Consider the following 21,519-nt stretch of genomic DNA (forward strand, 5'->3'; position numbering starts at 1 on the left):
AAAGAAATCATATGTTGATTTGAATTCGTAAACTGTATATATAAATAGACATGGCTAACCCGCTAGCCGCCGTATTCCAAATAGGAAGTGATTACGGCTGCGCTCTATCGACTCTGGCTCCAATTCACTTTACATTAAAAAAAATAAAAAATGTCACTCCTCTCTCTGTAACTGCTGCAGTGATTCTCATCATTTTGGTCTTAAAATACTCATACTAACCTGCTACTATCTAACTACCAGCTCCAGTACCCGTGGTTTTTCATAGTTTGTGATGTTTGGAGGCTAACGCTAACATATGGAATGTTACCAATACGTCAAAAGTCTATTATTTTGAATTTGTTAACTTATTATACATCTTAATTATCGTTGATTTGATAATTATAACTCACATAATGCCACTTAAGACCAGACGTGGGTAGTACTCATAGTCACAGTCACATGTACTCGAGTAACTTTAAAGACATTTTTATTGACGTAATAATACTCTTACTTGAGTAAAATCAGTTGTTTCTCTTCCCACTGTGAGTGAGTCTATAAGTGACAAAAGTTTTATGTTGACTGTATGGAATGATTTGAACATTTGTGTTTCTTGCAGCGCTCCTTCAGATACAGTTTAGTTTCATTTTTGTGTCCTTTGAAAATACCAGATTTTGCGCATCATTTAATATTTTGTCCTTCACCGTCTCCAGTGCTACATAGGCCTCTGTGACTGCCCTTGTTTCTGCTCCTACCTCACTGAAAAGGTCAAGTGCGTGGTCCTGGGGGGTGCTAAATCTACACTATCACCTGTGAGGTCCCCCAGGGCTCCGTACTCGGGCCAACTCTCTTCACCCTGTACATGTTTCCCCTTGGGTGTGTCATCAGCAGACATGGAATAAATTTTCACTGCTATGTTAATGACACACAGCTCTACCTCATAGTTAACTCCTCTGGATTCCCCTCTGCCACTGTCACCCGCCTCAGCTTCTGTCTGGAGGAGATAGGGGCATGGATGAGTCAGAACTTCCTGCAGCTGAATGGCTTAAAAACAGAGGCCATTCAAACCGAAACCTCTCAACAACTTCACCTCCAGTTCACTCTTTGGCCACAACATTCCCTGCTCTCCCTCTGTTACCAGTCTTGGGATCAAGTTTGACTCCCACCTCTCCTGCAACAATCGTGTCATCCAAATCTGCAAAACATCAGTCTTTTCAAAACTGCATCCCTCTCTTTTCCTCCCGGCAGCAGAGAAGCTCGTCCTTGCCTTTGTCTCCTCCAGGTTGGACTACTACTACTACTACTCCAGAATGTTCACTGCAGCTAGGGTCCTGATGCGGGTGCAGAAATACAAGCACATCCCCCCCATCCTCCACTGGCTTCCCGTTCACCGCACTGAATACAAGGTCCTCCTGCACACCCACCACGGTCTCCATGGTGACGCCCCCACCTACCTCACAGAACCCGGTCAGGCCAACATCACCGTCCGCTCCCGCCCAGAACGCACCTCAAATACTTTTTTACTCTTCAGTTATATCTTTGCAGTTCTACTTGAATTATATTATTGAAGAAATGCTACTCTTGAACCACTACCTGAACCTGTACTTCTACTTGAGTAATACCAGTTTTCAAGTAATGCTACTCTTACTTAAGTACATTTTTTGGCTTCTCTACCCACCTCTGCTTAAGACACTGACGCATACCACAAACCCCGCTGATCCCTTGGTCCCTGGCCTGTAGCGCCCTTCACAGTGGCACTTTACTCTCCCTGCACCACATGTAAAGAGCCACTCCCAGTGAGAGGACTCCGTTTGCACAAGGCACTTTGCACACAGCCCTTTAATCCAACAAGCCCGAGCAAACACCAGGGATTATGGGATATCAGGTTGGTCTGGTTCCCAGGTATTGTTTAATAAATCGTTTGATATGTATTCAAAAGTAACAAAGACAAAACATTATGCAAGTTTAATTTGAACCCGCAGTACTGGTTATGAATGTCGCCCCCATCTGTAACCTATCCCTGTATTTCCTGTATTAAAAGATGCCAACCCTCTACAAACGTGTTCTGAATTGTCCCTGTGTGTCAGATGCCCTCCCTGTGTGTCACTGGGGTCTCACTCTGTGTAAAAGTTGCTAACCCTGCAGTTTAGACCCCTACAAACATGTTCTGATATGGCCCTTGTGTCATTTTTAATTCTTCAATGTAATGATGTTAACTGCGTTTTAGTAAAAAGAGTTGTCCAACCTGTCATAGGCACTTTAAAGTTCAGATTTCAGTTTTCTTTCATACTCCTTGACAAAAAGATCCTACATTACACAAACTTGATTCTGGATTAAGCCATGTTAGAATGCTGTCCCACATACCTGGAGTTGTGTTTTGTTTAATTTACACATGTTTGAGTAATCCTTTATTATTAGTTAGTTAGAGGAGGTGCGTGGAGTTTAAAAACACAGTGGAGCACTTCCTGTATCACCACATGACATCACAAAGTGGAGCAGAGAGTTTTTAGCTTGAGAAAAGAGCTCAGTGTAAATATGCAGGGTTTGTGTGTTAAACATGTGTGAACGAAACAAAACACAACTCCAGGTCTGTTTGTGAAGCAACATTATAACATAGATCAGAAAATAGTGTAAAAAAAGCCCTTTAAAATGTGACCTGTGGACTGAATGTAGGATTTAAAACTAAAATTGTGGGAGTGGAATAGCACAAAGTTTTTCACAAAGCTAAGCATCATACTTGCAGCATTAAACATTACAGCACATCGTCAAACAGAAGGACTGGTGACTTCAGCTTTTATTGAAGTCTGTGTTTGTTCACCTGTTCAGCAAAATAAACACTCCTGATTTCCCTGGAAGTTTTCATATGAGTAAAAACAACATATCAAACTGGTTTCATTCAAATGAGGTGAACACAGAACTTACAAAACTCCTGCTGTGGGCCACACTTTCACACTTTGGAATCATTTTTTTAGGTGGAGAGTCTGGAATCTATTGATACTTTGAAGTGACATCACGCTGGGGTGTGCTGCGTGTATGTCTATGGCGGAATGCTCATCAGTTACCAAGGTGACACAATGTACACATTAGCAAACACAGACTGATATTTGATTGTCTGAAAGCTCAAGACACAAACAACACTTTTACAAGAGCCTGTGTGAATACAAGCGTTCATGGTCCTGCTTAAGTAATTTTCAACAAAAAAGGTGAGAATTGCTAACTGAAAAACTGTTGGCTAACGCTAGCTAGCTTGTGACTGTAATGTTTTTTGAGAAGGACTTGTAACAGCACAAACTGGCGCACCTGTTAAAACTCCAGCTAAGTTATGTGATTATGGTCAGATTGAGTTAAAACAAAGACGTCTAACTTGAGCAACAGAGCTTCAGACAGAGAAGTGCCTCTAGTTAGCTTCGAGGGAACGTTGACATCAGCTGCAAGTATCAGTTCGCCATAGAGATGTTGCGATGTTGCGATTATAGCATTTTCAAAACAATAAAAGGTAACATGGTGATATAAATGTAGTGTTAATTAATACCCCACACAAGTGTACTACCCCTTCTTTAAAGTACTTTTTTAAGCACAACGCACTGAGTCGCAAATGGAAAAACGAATGGGAAATAGTGACCAGCGCTGCCCACAGCTCTGTCTCATAACATTTGGGAATAATGATGATGAGTGGGTTACATTTGAGCCAGCAGACTCTGAGACACCGCAAAATGTCTGTGTCCAGTTTCACAGTGAAATGCAGGGACATGGGGCGACATTCAAACCAACTCAGTCATAGCATAAGACTCAATATGATATGTACATGTCATATACACCAACCACACCAACCCCACCTATCCCCACCCATCTCCACCCATCCCCACCCTCTCCTCACCCTGAGCCTGACCCCCACCCCAGCCTGAGGGCCAGACAGTTCTACACAAAGCGGTTAGTCTGGGATCTCTTCCAGTGGTTGTAATTTCAGGTGGAAAACTGATTGACAAAAAACAATTTGTGTACATTTGAGTAATCTTTAAAGAAATCCATTGTTCTGAAAATTCCTGTTTTCACCTACCCCACAAACACGCCCACTGCTCTGCGCTCACTTTATATCTTACATCTGTTTTGTATTTTGTATTTTTTTTTCCAAAACTGGTGATACACACAGGGTTCAACAGTGACACATAGATGTTTTGACAGACTTTTTAAAGATAGAAGACATGCTTTTTTGTTCATTGTAAATCACAATATTGAGCTAAAAATGGCTTAATTTTCAAAATGGGTTGAATCCCTGTTAGAACTGCAGAGCTGACAAGCCCCGCCCCCTCATAGTGTAATTTTACCGTGCCAAACAGCAGACTTTTAATAATGTGCTTTTAGTGTTGAAAAATGGCAGATACATTTTTGATCCCTACATGTATGATCCGAAGTCTGTTTTTTTTTCTAAATAACAGGCTAAGCTAATGCTAACTGAAATTAAAATGATTGATGTTAAAATATTACTACAATCTATCAATCAATCAATAATCTTGCATATAAAAGTAATCAGCTTATCATTAGATGGGTTTTTCTGTGTTTAGATTAGGTTAGCATTAGCATCGAGACACAAATACTACTTTTATAAACAGAGAAGGTTCCTCCAGTGACATATTTACATCATAGTAAAAGTCTTAACATGCCATCTGTGATATCCATCTGTAACCTGCTGGCCGCTGCCTCATTATTGATTTATTTTAGTGAGACTTGACTAATTCCCAAAAAAGACTGGATGACTGGATCGGGAAGTGAAGATCTGCACTTTTTAGAGAAGCAGAGCGAACCGGCAGCAGCGTGAAAAGGGCCTACTGCATGTACCTACAGAGCCGTGGGCGGGGATAGGGGTAGGTAGGTACCCAAGTCTCAATTGCTGGATGATGCAATATTACAAAAAAAAAGCATAAATCAATCAAAATACAACTTTGGGTAAGCTAATTATCAGGGAACGCCATAATTACATGGTTCATAAAAGTCAATTTTATGTAATGACGGTAGTTAAGGTGAACTACAGTTGTGATGTCTTTGAAAAGAAGTGGAGCTTTAGATAAAACATGTCCAGGTGTGATATCGGTATGACCGCGAGATCTCAGCCGATAACTGATATTTCTAAGTGCCTGTATCTGCTGACTGATTTATCAGTTGGCCCTGACTCAAATCTTAATGGAGTGATACCAGACGAACTCTTTGAATTTATGGGTTTCAGACTGATGAAAAATTAGGACAGTCGCCATAGTGATTAACAACTCAAAGGCCCTGTACCTGATTTTTTCCTTGTATTTGAGAAACATTTGTCTTGGTCCTGTACAGATATATTGTATAAGCAGCTCTTGAGGTCAAAATAAGTCCACGTACTGTCAGCATCTAATTATAAAGCATTTTACTGTCCAAAAATCGGGACATGTGTGTTAGCATGATAGCTGTTGTTAGCATCGCGACTCCAAAGCCTCTGAGAGTTGGGAAAAGTGCTTATAAACCCATCGCGGTGGATAAGCAAACCGTTTAAAATGAACACTTTCACTTTTTTAGGCAGTAAAAATCATGTACAGCACCTTTAAAAGAAAATATATCTTTTGAATGGGTTCTCGAAATGTTGTATTTAAAAACAACTGAAACCTTTGAATAAAACACAATAATAAAGCTATGAAATGTCTCCCCCCGCCCCCCTCCCCAGCAGCATTTACACATATATATGCCACAAGCCCACACACAAGCACGTACATCCACATGACATTTATATAGGCTCCGGTATCATACATTTTGAACACAATGCCAGTCTATTCGGGGTGCACGCACACGTACGCCCTCTTGTGTTTGCCATAGTAATAGCACTCGGGCTGGAAGTTGTTGGTCTCCACCACCTCCTTGTAGTGGCTGACGGCGTGCACCAGGCAGTTGGGGAAGCTCTTGTTCAAACACAGAGCCACGCGCATCATGTTCCCTTTTAGCTTCTGGTTCTCGATCTGCTCGGCGATCTGCACCTTGTCTATGGGCTTGGGGTCCACACAGAAGGACACCACCACCTTGACGTTGGTCTTGGTGAGGAAGTCAAACCAGTTGGCTCCCCCGCTGCCGTGGCACTTCTTTCCTGCCAGCCAGTTGAAGAAGAAGATGCGCTCGCGGTTGTTGAAGACGCGGATGGACCAGCAGACCCAGTCGTACTTCTTGACCAGGGATTCCAGAAGAGTCTTGGTGAACTCCATGTTGGCGGGTCCTGGGTTCTCCTACAGGAAGAGATGGGAGGTAGGTCAAAAAACTGGATGATATCGGAGTGGTTGTTTTGGAGGTATGGAAAATTAGAATGTCGAGTATATAGTTTATAATTAAAACTATTAAAATGACCTCAAAAAGAGAAACAAATGTCCATGGCTATCCTTCAAACAAGTGTGTAAAGAGATATTTTTGCCCTTTTCTAGTTAATCGTCTGAACATCGTGATGTTTCCAGGTTAACGCGAACTCTCCCATTGAAAATAGAACTAATGTATGAAACGGAATGGAAGGGTTCAGTTCATATTTCAGTCTTCTTCCTAGGACTGTGTTCCGGGCATGTCTCACTGGGAGAAGGCCCTAGGGAAGACTCAGGACATACTGGAGGGACTATGTCTCTCATTTGTCCTGGGAACACCTTGGGATTCCTCTGGAGGAGCTGAAGCAAGTGTGTGTGGAAAAAGAGGTCTGGGCCTTCCTGCTGCCTCCATTACTCGGCCAAAGAGGAAGAGGAAGAAAATGGATATGTTTCAGTTTTCTCTCTCATTGAGTGGTTTATAATGTGCACTCTGAATAGAATCCTACTTTAAATGGAAACTTAACTGTAATTACAATAGTAGTCAGAAACAGAACAATTAGATTTTTCAATACCATGCAACCCTTTTTGAGATAATATAAAAGAAAGTTTCCAATATTCATTTTTTGTCCATGTTGCCCTCCCTTACCTGTAGTTGTTGCTCCAGGTCCAGCTTGGCCTGCACAGCGAAGTTTTGTGTACAGTCCTCTACAGCCGCCTTCATCCTGATCTCCACGTCCTCCATGCGCTTCTGCCACTTAAGCACCATCTCCTCGCCCACGGTCTTCTCTGTGAGTGCTGCATGGCCCATGACGGCGATGATGCCCACTACGAACAGCTTCTTGAGGCGGGCGCAGAAGTCCTCCACAGCCCGTCTGTTGCGTCGCTCGATGGTCACTACAGTTTCCAGCAAAGGGTCACCTGCCATGTTTTCCCCTGTCATAGAATTGTACAACGCATCCAGGTTCAAGTCTCCATCCGTGTTCTCGAAGTGGCTGATGAACTTTTGCATCTTCTTTTCCTTGAACTTTGGGCTTGCATTGACAAAGTCCTGGAACTTCTCATACTGGCTCAGCATCTGCGCCTCCCGGTCGAAGTTCTGCTTGTTCATGGAGGTCTTCTGCAGCTCCAGTGCGATCTGGTCGATTTCGTTTTGGATGCCCTCCAGTTTGCTGTTAACCTGCTCGAGCTGCTGGGCAAGGTAGCGGGCCTCCTTTCCGTCGGGGTTGCTGAAGATCTCAGAGGAGGCCATGAAGACAGCCTCCAGGACGGGGTGCAGCTGTCCCACGGTAGCGGCCAGCACCTCGGATGCCTGACCCATGATCTCCACACCCTTTTCGATCTTGTCCCGGTTCTGGACCAGCCAGTCTGCCACGTTGTTCATTATGGAGGTATCTGGATCACACTATATGCACACAACTGCTGTCTCCTGAAAAAAAAAAAAAAAAAAAAAAGAAAAGCTGGGAAGAAATCATCAGGGTTTGTCACTTCATAAAAAACAGCAGAAGATTTAAGACCCATTCACACATAGATCTCAGTCAATGATGAGATACAAAATGCCAGAACACTCAGCAGTGACCCAGATTCACAAATGCACTAATGATGTGTTTCAGAGAACTGGTGACAGGACATTTCCCACCAAATACCCTGGAATGCTGCTCAAAATGGTAATTCTACTTCTACTGAAATGACCAGAGGATTTCAGATATGAGTTAAACAATGACGTATTACAGTAATAATAATCACCACAGAAAGTGAATCTGGGGTTAACCACCACATGTACTATGTAAACATTTGATTCAGGTTAAATATGACAATATTCTAACAATATTATTTAATATGGTAGAGACATTCATATAATGCTTCTTTAGCCTTCAGTTTACATTGTTTACATATGAGTGGATCGCTCTGAGGTTGGAAATCACAATGCTCAATTGGGAAAATTTACCAGTTCCTTGGAACACAGCATTAGTCCCAGAACATTACCAGGTCTGGTCTGTTCACAATTAGCCTGACGTTTGGCTGTGTGCACTGTAACACACATCTGCTCGTAACCAAGGAAATTATGCTCGTAACAAAGGAAACCAAGCTGTGATACTAACAGTTTTCTGGCCTCATTCCTGCCCTGTATACTCCTGGTAATTTACTCAAGAAATTGCCAGTTCCGGCTGTGTGAAATCTAGGGGTAATAATGGACTCAGACTTGAACTTTAACCAAGTCAATAACATCTGTAACTTTTTACCATCTAAAAACATTGCAAAAAATTAAAGGTATACTGTCTAAACCAGACTTAGAGGGACTTATTGCATTTGTCTCCAGTGGATTAGACGACAGTAACGGCCTGCTCAGTGGCCTCTCTAAACGAGTGACAGCTGTAGTACATCCAGAACACTGCTGCTCGGGTCCTGACTAGAACCAGGAAGTACTTCACACATGTGTCCTGTGCTCAGGTCTCTGGCTGCTGTGGCTCAGAGAATAAACTTTAAGCAGCTCTGCTTGTGTAAAGTCTCTCCATGGACCAGCACCAAAGCACATCTCATATGAACCATCTCACACTCTGAGGACTTCAGGGACTGGCCTGGTGCCCAGAGTCAGGACTAAACATGAGGAATCAGCATTTCAGTTTTATGCAGCTAAAACCTGGAACAGTCTTCCTGAAGATGTGAGACAGGACTCTACTTTGACAATGTTTAAATCCAGGCTCAAAACAGTTCTGTTCAGCTGTGCATATGACTGAAAGGTTTTTATTCAACACTCATCTCTTTTAATGTTTGTATTGTGATATTATCTTATTATCTTATGTGATATTATCTTATTCTGTGAAGCAGTTTGAATAAGTGTACAGATTGTGCTATACAAATAAACTTGCCTTGCCTTGGCTCGCCTTCACACATGACCCTGCTCTGGCAAATTGCAGGTAAATTCCCAGATCAGGCTGCATGTGTGAATGGGACTCTAGACTCTTCTTCCAAAGTCATTTATAAACCCACCTCTTCAGAACTGGCCTATGACGTATTACACCTGCCCCATCCACTGATAGTTAGTACTGATATCTTTAAGAGCCTTGTTTTTTATGATTTTTTTGTATTTAATGAGAGCAAAAGATTTCGAAACAGTGCAAATCCTGGGGTGTGTCAGAATCCTTGTCAAACGCTAAGGCTAGGCTTACACAGGCTCCCCCGAGATGGGCGAGGGAGAGTCATGTTACGCAATCACAACTCTACACAATTACATCATTAGCATTTCTCCCTGTGTCGTGAGGACGGCAATGAAAAACAGAGGAGCATCATGTTGTGAGGAGAAAAAGGATTCAAAACGAGGAATATTTTACATTTTCAGCTTTTAAAGATTGTTCATGAGGGGGTATCACACTTCTATAGGGGATTAACTGCTAACACATAACATATTTATATCGCCATGTTACTTCTTGTAGTTTTTGAAATGCTATATTTGCCGAAAACAACGTATTAACACTTTTGTTTTTGACGCTCTGAATCTCCGCGCTAAGTCACTCCCCCTTCAGAGCGCTATCACAACACAATCAGCCTGCATCCTGCTAATGAAACTACTGCACATCACGTTTGTCAAATCGTTGTGTGCAGTTTTGTATCATGTTTTAAGGAGCATAGGTGACGTAGAGTTGTGGTCTGAGTCTTGTGGCTAACCATAAGGAGGATTCAGATAGGGCCCGAGAGAGATTACTGTCTAAAACCTCTTCAGGCATGTTTCAAACGAAGGAACAATGTTATAACATGGTAGAAAGCTCCAAAAAACTTCACATGCATAAAACGTATTCTTTGGAGCAGTTGTAGTATCTCAAGATGTACAGTGTTTTCTGTTTTCTGTCTGTCATCAACCTGTCAAAGGAACTATTGATGAAAATGAGCACACTTAGCTACGTTACGTTACAGCTCGGCTAGGGTCCAGGAGGTAACACTTTGGTATATTTACACGCTGGACTCACATGTGAATGAATCTGCACTGTCCCATTAAAAAAACAAAACAAAAAAACAAAATACCAACATAATTTAAAGGGGCATTGTGTACGTTTTTAGGAGGAGTCTGTATGGAGAGAATGTTCCACAAAATGGCATAAAACTACATGGAAACTCCACCAAAGCAAGACAGACAGACAGGCAGATAGACGGACATATAAATGGACAGATTATACCATACTGTGGAATATTCCAGGCAAATTGGGTAGTCTAATATTTTAATGGGACTAGCATGTGACAAAAGTTCAAACAACAGCAGAGGGCATAAGACTTGAGGAGTGAAACAGATGGTTATGTTATATTTTGGAAAATTTAAATCACACTATTGATTTTAAAATGATTTAATAAAAGAGACTAGTCCAATGTCTTCTGAGATAGAAAACTGCCTCAAAGCTAAGCGTGACTAGCTATCGGCCACTCCTAGGGAAGCTGCAGATCACGCTAGCGAGCAGTCAATTTCTGTCATTTGTACCAAAACGACTATGTTTATGTGTATCGCAGATTAAGAAAGTAAAATTGAAGAAGGAAGTATGTACAGAGAAGTGGGCGTTTGGTGGCGGTGAAAGTGGGAGTTGATCAGAGCAATGACTTCTTGAACACAGGAGACTACAGATTACTCAAACATGCATGAATCACTAACAATACAACTTTGAGAGGGTAAATGAGATCTGAGTTTTAGTTTAACACGAACTGACCTGAAAGAGCTGACCTTGCTGAAACTACAAGTGAGCTGATTTGTGCTTAAGTAAGTCCCTTTTAAAAAAAACATTACAGTCATAAGCTAGCTAGCATTAGCCAGCAGTTTTTCAGGAAGTATCTCTCATCTTTTTTTTGTTGAAAATCAAACCTCTAAACAGTACTGGGAATTCTCATATTGATCAAAGACTCCAGAAAATGTGCTTTTTAAATCAATTTTGTATATCCAGACAAAATTAAACAAGGCTGTGTTTTGCTAATGTGGGTCAGGGGTCAGTCCTGGGACCTCTATTGTTCAGTCTTTACTTGCTGCCATTAGGCCAGTTAATACGCAGTAATAATGTCTCACTGGCAGCAGGTGAATATGGACCAGTGGATTCACTCTGACACTGCATCCAACAGATCAGTGTGTGGAGGAAAAACAACTTTCTCCAGCTAAACTCAGACAAGACTGAAGTCATCATCTTTGGCCACAGAAACATAGAGAAAGTGTCAACAGTCACCTCCAGTCTCTCACTCTAAAACCTTTAAATCAGGCTAACATCTGCAGCTTTTTACCATCTAAAAAACTAAATCAAAGGTTTACTATCATAACCAGACTTAGAGAGACTTATCCATGCATTTGTCTCCAGTAGGTTAGACTACTGTAATGTCCTGCTCACTGGCCTCTCCAAACGAGCCTTAACACAGCTGCAGTACATCCAGAACGCTGCTTCTCAGGTCCTGATTAGAAGTACTTCACACATGCATCCTGTGCTCAGATCTCTTCTCTGGCTCCTGTGGCTCACAGAATAAACTTTAAAGCAGCTCTGCTCGTGTACAAGTCTCTCCATGGCCTAGTACCAAAGTACATCTCAGACATGTTAGTGCCATATGAACCATCTCACACTCTGAGGACTTCAGGGACCAGCCTCCTGCTGGTGGCAAGGGTCAGGACTAAACATGAGGAATCAGAGTTTCAGTTTTATTCTGCACTTTTCTCTTTTAATGTTAATTTTATGATCCTTATTTGTGATTATTTATGATTTGTGTGATTTTAATGTCTTTCTTATTGTGTAAAGCACTTTGAATTACTTTATGTAGAAATTGTGCTATACGAATAAACTTGCCTTGCTTTGCCTGTGTGTGTGTGTGTGCATTGCGTCACCATGGTAACTGCTAACATTCCACCATAGGCATACAGGCATAACACCTCCAGCGTGAAGTATCGATAAGATGGTAAAAGCTCCAGTATGTTCCATTTTGTTTTTAATAACGGAACAGCATTAGAGCATCGTTAAAAGCTCAAATACATCAGTTCAGCATGAAACATGAACCCAAAGGACCCGTATCGATTCATTTAACAATCTGCTCTGTATTAGAATGATCAGAGCGATGTTTCATTCCTATTCTTCTCTGGGATGTGCCACATAAACATTTAGTCGTTTAGTCTGTGCAGAGCTAGCAAATCTCTTACATCAACACGACTTTACAATCCAGCTCCATCTCACCAAACAGCTGTGCCTCTTCAGATAATGAAAACAATACGGTCTAAAAGTGGGCCAAAAACTCATGTAACTCTCTAATGCTTTCCCATGTGCAGATTACAGAGCTGCAGGAGACCAGACTGTGAATCCCCCAGTAAAATGTTCCAAACTAGTGCTTTAAAGGTCTTGTGCCTGACTTTTTCCCATATATTTGAGCAGTCTTGCCCCCATCTTCCTGATACCTTTATGGACAACATTTGAGTTAATTAGAGACACACTGTGGATGTATCTGAAACACATCTGAAACACACTACTATTTTTTGTCTTACATCATGGGAAAGTCAAAAGAAATCATCCAAGATCAGGAAGAGAACTGTGGACTTGACAACTCTGGTTCATCCTTGGTGCAATTTCCAGATGCCTGAAGGTGCCAGGTTCATCTGTTCAAACAATTATCACAAGTATAAACACCGTGGGAATGTCCAGCCATCACACCACCCAGGAAGGAGACGGGTTTCGGATCGCAGTGTCCTGTTGTGGGGTTGTTTTGCTACAGGAGGGACTGGTGCACTTCACAAAATAAATGGCATCATGAGGAAAGAACATTATGTGGAAATAGGAAAACAGCATCTCAAGACATCAGCCAGGATATTAACGTTTTGTCACAAATGGGTCTTCCAAATGGACTATGACCCAAAACATACGGCCAAATTGGTTACAAAGTGGCTTAAGGATAACAAAGTCAATGTTTTGGAGCAGCCATCACAAAGCCCCAATCCCAATCCTATTTAAAATGTATGGGCAGACCTGAAAAGGTATGTGCAAGCAAGGTGGCCTAAAAATTTGGATCAGTTACACCAGTTCTGTGGAAGGATATAGAAAACGTTTGACCCAAGTCATACAGTTTAAAGACGATAGTACCAAATACTAATGAAATGTATGTGAACTTCTGCCTTTGAGGGGAAAAAAAATCTTTTAAAAAATAAGGTAGTGAGGAATAATTACTGCAAACTGTTTAAAATGAACTAGTGTCATGTTTTTGAGACAGTATAAATCAGGAACAAAGACTTTAAAACTGACCAGTCATTGGAATGTTGCCGCTTACACTGCCACCTGGACTTCATTCTGTCTGAATCCCATAAGTATCCAACAACACTCACCCAAGGCCTTTTCCAAATGTTTTTGAGCTTTTAACCAGGCTACAATATTGTTTTCATGAGCCACCCTGTGTCCATCCGTCTGGAGTGGACTCTGGCTCTACAGATCTGAACTCAAATGGATGCACTTAAGTCCTGGACACATCAGCCTGTCCATCCTGGTTCAGTCCTGTTTAGTCCTGGTTCAGTTCAGTTCTGTTTTAGTCCTGGTTCAGGATTTGTATACAAAGATAATAAAAGAATAAATACGACTTAATTTCATGAACATAAATGAGAATTTTAACAATACAATTTACACCAAAATAGTCACATGTCTTGGTCTGCTTTACTGACAGAGGTTAAGCTGTAGACCCGACCCAAGCTGATCATTAATGTTTTGAAACAATGGCATTTTGGTTTGAATACAATTTAAATATTTCCACAGCCATATTTCATCTGCGAACTGCTACATGCTGAGACCATGTCCCTCTCAAAGCTCAGACGCTCCACTGGTCTTATCATCACACAAGGCGGTAGTGCAGAAGTGCTCCTCTGTGTTTTTAAAGCCCATTCTACTTCAACACACTCATTTGGATCATTTGGCCTTATTAACATGCATTTTTAGCTAGAAGTTATTTTCCTTTTTTGTTTTTTTTCTTTGTAGCATATATGTACTTAAGCTATGCACAGAAATCAAGGTTTACAACAAGGCAGAAGTGGGCGATATGAAATGTAAAAAGTATGAAGATATGTAAACTTTGAGCTGATTGTTTTAGTTCATTTTCATCAATTGTGAAAATATATTGGCTAATTACTGTTATTCTATGTAATTCTTCAAAAACAAAAACATTTTTTTGTTTTAAAAAGTCCAGAAAATTACAAAAAAAATTGACTCTTGTGATCTTTAAGCCATGTTAGCCATATCTGTTACCTCATCACAAACATACCTGTTGTGTTTTGTTTCATTCACACATTTTGTGTGTGTAACTCTTTATTATTAGTCTGTCTACATCTCCACAGCTGAAAATGCTCTGTTCCACTTTGTGACGTCATGAAGCAGCTCCTTTTACCTTTTGTTCAGTAGCAATTGGCAATCCCAGTGCTTAAATAATCTAAATGATTCTAGTGAAGTTTTAAGGAGAGTTTAAAACACAGCAGGAGCACTTCCTGTATTACCACATGATGACATCACAAGGTGGAACAAGGGGGAGCATTTTAGACAGAAGATCTCAGCCTAAATATGCAGGGTTTGTGTGTTAAACATGTGTGAATGAAACAAAACACAACTCCAGGTCTGTTTGTGATGAGGAAACAACATTATAACATGGATCAGACAATAGTGTAATGTGGCCCTTTAATCAATATCACATCAATACCACAACAACTGGGTTATCCAGAAGCAGTTTTATGCTTTTTGTTTCATTCATTTTGTCTTAAGGACACAAGTACAGATACACAATTCATTACAAAGTTTTTAAAGAAAGACATGATAAGAACTCTGTGCCACATTTACAATATGGAGGACAATGGTGGAAGGTAACGAAGTACAAGTAGTAAAGTACTGTATTTAAGTAGAATTTTTAGGTACCTGTACTTTGCTTCAGTACATTTTACGGTGGATACTTTTGCTTCACTACATTTGAGAGCAGTATCTGTACTTTCTACTCCACTACATTTTTGAACTGGCCTGAAAATTTAAAGTACCGGTACTTTTCATATGATTTGAGGGGTTATTTTTATCATATTTGTGGTAACATCCTGATTAAAGTTTTTGAGTTCAAGCTTCAGCTTTGAGCAAAACAAAAATAAATGCACAAAATTCATTAAAAAAAAATTGAAATAGATTTGTATTGTTACTGTGACCAAAATCTGTATCATTTTAGAATCAATATCACTACATTTACAAGTACATTTTCAAAGGCTACTATAATACTTTTACTGAAGTAGCTTTTTTTCATGTGATACTTTTACTTTTACTTGAGTAACTTTTTTACCTCAGTATCTGTACTTGTGCTTAAGTAACTGCATTGAGTACTTCATCCAACACCAGAGAGATTCTGTTTTAACTCTCGACTACTTCCTGTATTTTTGTACTTTTCTTCTCAAGCTTTTTTTTTTTTTCCTGCAAACTGACACTTAACAGATGTAGAACTATGATAAATGTTTACGACAGATACTATCCCACCAAACCAAGTCAGAATTAGAAAAACATGAAAACCTGTGATATACACTTTTTAAAACTCTGAACAGAACTCTACTTTTTAAATACAGTATATCTCTCAATCAGCCAGCCCTAATAATGCTCAAGATATGATTTTTAATTTTTTTTTGTATCCATATCTCTATCCACTATTCTCTTGTATAAGTCTAGTTTAGTGAGTACTTCCACAGGCCTGCTGAGTACTTGATATAGGACCTGTGTATAGAGTAGTGTGTGTAGTACTGTTCCACCTGTGGGAGAAGTTTTTTCCCACACGACAAACAAAACGTTGGATCGTGTCAGCACATGTACGGATCCAGTTTCACGCCGCGCCCTCCCCTGCGCCGCTCTCCCCCACCTCTACCTGTCCTACCTCACCTGTTCTCCTCCACCGCTCCCTCTGTCTCACCTGCTCCGCGCCACCTCACCTGTTCTCCACCGCTCCCCTCTCTCATCTGCACCGCTCCCCCTCTCCCCTCTCGTCATACCTCCCCCGTCCCAGCTCACCTGTTCTCCACCTCTCCCTCCTTACCCCGACTCACCTATTCTCCACCGCTCCCCTCTATCTCTTCCTGTCCCGCTCCCCCTCTTCCCACTTACCTGTCTCCCACCTCACCTGTTCTCCACCGCTCCCTCCTTAACCCCACCTCATCTGTTCTGCGCCGCTCCTCTCTCACTTGTAGTGCTCCCCCTCTCCCCCCTTACTTGCTTTGCACCACCCCTCGCACCCCCGCCTCACCTGCTCTGCACCCCCTTACTCCGACATCACCTGTACTACACTCCCCGTAACCCCTACCTCACCCGCTCTACACCCTCATAACCCCTACCTCACCCGCTCTACACCCTCATAACCTCTACCTCACCTGTACTACACCCCCGTAACCCCAACCTCACCTGTATTATACCCCCATAACCCCTCCCTCACCTGTACTACACCCTCATAACCCCAACCTCACCTGTACTACACCCTCATAACCTCTACCTCACCTGCTCTACACCCTCATAACCCCTACCTCACCTGTACTACACCCCTCTATCCCCTACCTCACCTGTACTACACCCCTCTAACCCCTTGTGTCATTTGTTTTTGTATTGTTATTGACTACATGATCCACTTTAGCCAGCTGCAGTTCTTTTAAATGTGCTTTAGCCAAATTGAATGAGTCCTCTCTGCGTCTCCACTCCTCTCCCTCACCCCCTCCCTCCCCTCCCCTCTGTGCACTATCGGGGGCGAGCAGGGCCTTATAGCTGGAGCTTTGGTGACGCTGATAAACGCGGTCGCTGGCAGCCGTTAGATTTATGATGTGTGTCTTGTAACGCCGCAGTGCTAAGACAGAGCAGCAGGAGGAGGAGTGGGTTAATGGAGCCAGAGCCAGAGTATTGCAAACACTGGAGTATCGATACTGACTGGTTTACAACTGTCACACTTTAAATATGAAATCTGCTTATGACTATCACTGTTGTTGCATGCTCAAAAACATGCCTGAAGAGGTTTTAGATGTCATCCTTGCATGTTTGAGTAATCTAGCGATCTCTCCCGGGCCCTATCCGACCCCTCCTCATGGTTAACTGTAAGATTCTGTGCAGTTGTCCATAAATATACAAAAGCATGATACAAAACGGTTCACGGCAACTTAACAAACCTGTTTTGTGATAGCGCTTTGGTGGTAGAGTGACTTAGCATGGAGAGCAAAGGTAGAGGAGGCTCGGAGTGTCAAAAACGAAAGCGAAACTTATGTTGTTTTTGGCAAAAATAGCATTTTCAAAACAATAAAAGGTAACAGGATGGTCTAAATATGTTATATGTTAGCAGTTAATGCCCCAGAGAAGTGTAATATCTCTTCTTTAATAATGGTTAAATACAAATAAATTCACAAAGTAAAAAGATTTGTACTGCTATATTAAAAAAAAAAAAAAAAAAATTTAATAATTAAATAAATAAAAATTAAAATAAAAAATAAAATAAAATAAAATAAAATAAAATAAAATAAAAAAAAATAAAAAAAAAAAAAATAAAATAAAATAAAATAAAATAAAATAAAATAAAATAAAATAAAATAAAATAAAATAAAATAAAATAAAATAAAATAAAATAAAATAAAATAAAATAAAATAAAATAAAATAAAATAAAATAAAATAAAATAAAATAAAATAAAATAAAATAAAATAAAATGGAGTCCAGTTATTTCTGTCGGCTAAGTGAAAAAATCTTGAAATATGTAGGTTTTACCCATGAATTTAAAAAGGATGAATAGTGATTACCAATTTAAAACAAAATATTCCATCTTTTGAATGGTGAGGCCTCAAAGTGTTTTATATAACAGGGAGCTGAACCCCATGAATTGGCAAAATCCACCATCTTTGCGCAGTAACAAAAGAGTCCTGGTTTAACCCAATAAGGAGTGATAGTTTCAGAGTCCAGACCCGGATTTGGTCACATCTTGAAAATCTCCACTGGTCTGACATTAGCCTAACTTAGAAATGACTAAGACTGTGATTTTAAATGCATGAATCAGTGCTAGTGCAGCGTCTGTGAGTGAATTCTGGAGGTTCTGAGCTTTCACATGAGTCCTGTCCATAAACTGAGAATGAGACAAACTTGCAGGTTAAGGCTGTGGCAACATGGTTTCAGTTGTGATTATAAACTGTAAATGCTACACACAGTTCCTTTGACTCAAAACAAGAATGGAAACTATTGGAGACTATTTTAACCCACAACATAGAGCACGCACAATCACAATTTTCAACCCAATGTTAATCCAGTGGAGATTTTAAACTGCTAACTAAACTCAGGCTAACTTAGACTAGACTAAAACAATCTAAACTCAGAAATATTGTAAATTCAAGCTATTTGGACTCAGCTGATCTTGCACTGCAGAAACAGATGTTCTTGAAGCTGTGTTTGGGGCTGTGACCTAAACACACATGATCTCAGACGTGGAGAGGGGCACACCCAGCACCGGACCAAAACTCCCCCAACGCGCCGCACTTGTCCACCATCGGTCTGAGCTACCACACACTCAACTCTACACAATTCCATATGACAAATGTTAACTTCACCACTTAAAAACAGCCAACAAAAACATATCTTACCACTCTCAAACGCAGGTCTCAAGTCCATTCACGTATTGGGTAATCTAATCAACATTGCAGTAGTTTCTCATCATTGCTAATCGCTAGGCAACCAAAAGTGCGCATTTAGATTTAAACTTCAGAATTCAGAATAATAGAAAAGAATACAGGAATGCCATCTGAACCAACAACAACACAATTCCCAAAGGCGTGCTGTAAGGTGCCGTTTTGGTCTTGTGGTAAGCTGCGTTCCAGCTGGGAGCGGGCGGTGCATAAATTAGTAGTTCCATGCAGGGTTGTGGGTTCAATTCCGGACAACTGGTATTTCCCTAGCCTGTCATTCGCGTCCATTTTCCACAGAGCTGTTGACTAATTTTAGCTTTGTGAAAACATAAAAAAAAATCCGTGGAAAAAGATAAAACAGCAGAATTTTAGATCCACTTTTTTGACATGATGTGAAAAAAGACAAAAAAGAAAAAATAAGAAATTAGAGAGAAAAAGAGAGAGATTGTTAGGACTGACCTGTTCGTCCAGAGAGCCAAGCTGCGTGTGAATTCTAGCTGATGGGGGGTGGAAAATGCTCTCTCTCTCTCTATGTCTCTCCGTCTCTCTCCTCCCTCCCTCCAACCCTCTCTCTCCTCTCTCTCTCTCCCTCTATCTCTATCTGGTCACTCCCCCGTAACTCCTCCACTCTTCCACTCCTCCCAGCATTCCTAACATCCCACGGAGCAGCGAGAGGAGCACACATCCCTGATCGCAGCGCGGGTTCCAGACAAGAGGGCAAAGCTGAAGTGTGTGTGTGTTTGAGAGAGGGAGAAAGAGGAGAGAGAGGAGAGAGAGGGAGGGGTCGTGGCCTTGGTGCTGACAGAGAGAGAAAGTGGAAGGGTGGAAGGGAGGGAGAAAGAAAAAGAGCAGAGAAATGGTAAAGAGAGAAAGAGGGGGGAGTGAGTGAGTGAGAGAGTGAGGGAGAGAGGGTGGGAGGGAGAGAGAGGACAGCGAGACAGGGAAATAGAAGGAGAGAGGGAGAGATAGAGACGGAGGGAGGAGACAGATAAGAGAGAGAATCAGATAAGGAGTAAGTGAGAGAGAAGGTGGTGTGAGGGAGGGAGGGGGCAAAAGAAGAGAGAAAGGGAGGGAGGAGAGAGATGAGAAAGAGAGAGAGAGGGGGAAAGATAAAGGGAGAGAGAAAAAACGAGAAGGAGGACAGAAAATGGAGGGGGAGTCAGAGAGGGAGAGGGGAAAGAGAGGAGGGCGATAAGAGAGAGAATCAGATAGGCAGCTACAGAGAGAGAAGGCACTGGAAAGAAAGAAAGAGAGAGAAAGAGAGAAAGGAGCGAGGGTGAGAGGACAGAGAAACGCATAGGGAGAGAGAGAGAGAAACACAAAGATAGAAAGAGAGAGAGCAGTCTGTGCATATTGGCCTATCAGCACAAAGACCCGGTTGTTTTGGCTCCAGTGCCGTTGCCATGGTGACGGTGCCCATGTCCCACACATTCAGGGACGCATTCAGCTGCTCAGGGACAACATTGGACAGGAAGTGGACAGGACACGGAGCTTTAAAGTCACACTCTGGAATCCACTTTCTCTTTTGGTTTTAGTTCATCGTCCTCTGGAGCCGCCCCATAAACACATTTATTTATACTATTTATACTTTTTAAAGTAGAGATCAGGATATAAAACAGAAGTTACTTATCGCTGGGTTTTTGATGACATCACAGCTTTCTATGAGCCAATAATATTTAATGCAGATGGGGGCAACTAAAATCAATATTAAAGCAGCCCTATTCTGCAGAATCGTCATTTCAGAGCTTTTAACCGTGTTATTGCTGTTTCCTTCTCTTTTATTCAGCCAAAGTTGTATTTGGATCTTTAATCTTTAATCACTTAATTTCAAGACGCCATTTTGCAGATCAATGCCCGTTTTCTCCACCTCATGTACACCACGTCCTAACTTTCTTCTCCCAATTTTTTTCTTTATCGGTGATACACGTAGGATTCAGCAGTGCGTACTTATTTTGGTACAGATGAAAAAAAAACCCCAAAAAAAAAACCAAACAGCAGCTCGCTAGTGTGATCCACAAATATCCACAGGAGGAGCTGATAACTACACGGCTCTTTGTTGTGATGATGTTTACAGTGACGTCAACTCCCATTGGGCAGCACAGTTCTCTAACGCGGAAGTCTGCATGTTTTTATTTAGTCACCAATAAAAATGAAATGACATTTTGGATATTTCTTATGAGAATACAATCACAATACATCACATTCTAGCAACTGAAAACCACCAAATGCCAAAATCAATCTTTGTTATAAGTACAAAATAGTGTCTGCATCAGCCAAAAAGTATATAAAAAGTAAACAAATGAGCCATTCAAGTCCATTAATAGCTGGGTCTCCACTGCAGGTAAACAGGTCTACATATATGACTCTATGTGATTCTTGTGTGTGAGAGCTAACCCTGATAGTTAAAATCTCCTTTTATCTAACATTACCCTAACGCAGTCCTGCTTGCTATATGTGCCTGACTTTGAGTTTGCCTTCCAGACTAGTGACCTTACATCTTCCACTTCCTCCTCAATACTTCTGAAACTTTAGCTTTTTGTTCCCCATTTCAGTAATTAAAGGAACTGTATATAAGATTTGATTTTCAATTCCATAAACCTGACTAACTGTCTTC

The 21,519-nt window shown here is 41.2% G+C and overlaps 1 protein-coding gene across 1 annotated transcript; it reads right to left on the reverse strand.

The window, feature by feature from the left end:
- Window positions 1-2,752: 2,752 nt before the first annotated feature.
- Window positions 2,753-19,593, reverse strand: rpz5 (rapunzel 5). Its single transcript, XM_033980985.2, has 3 exons — window positions 19,365-19,593; window positions 6,925-7,704; window positions 2,753-6,215 (listed from the first exon to the last, which is right to left on the reverse strand). Exons 2-3 carry the CDS (start codon window positions 7,657-7,659, stop codon window positions 5,769-5,771), a joined length of 1,182 nt encoding a protein of 393 aa, XP_033836876.1. The 5' UTR covers window positions 7,660-7,704; window positions 19,365-19,593; the 3' UTR covers window positions 2,753-5,768.
- Between the last annotated feature and the right edge of the window lie 1,926 nt (window positions 19,594-21,519).

This window comes from Periophthalmus magnuspinnatus, chromosome 16, assembly GCF_009829125.3.
Source record: "Periophthalmus magnuspinnatus isolate fPerMag1 chromosome 16, fPerMag1.2.pri, whole genome shotgun sequence".
Lineage (NCBI taxonomy): Eukaryota > Metazoa > Chordata > Actinopteri > Gobiiformes > Gobiidae > Periophthalmus > Periophthalmus magnuspinnatus.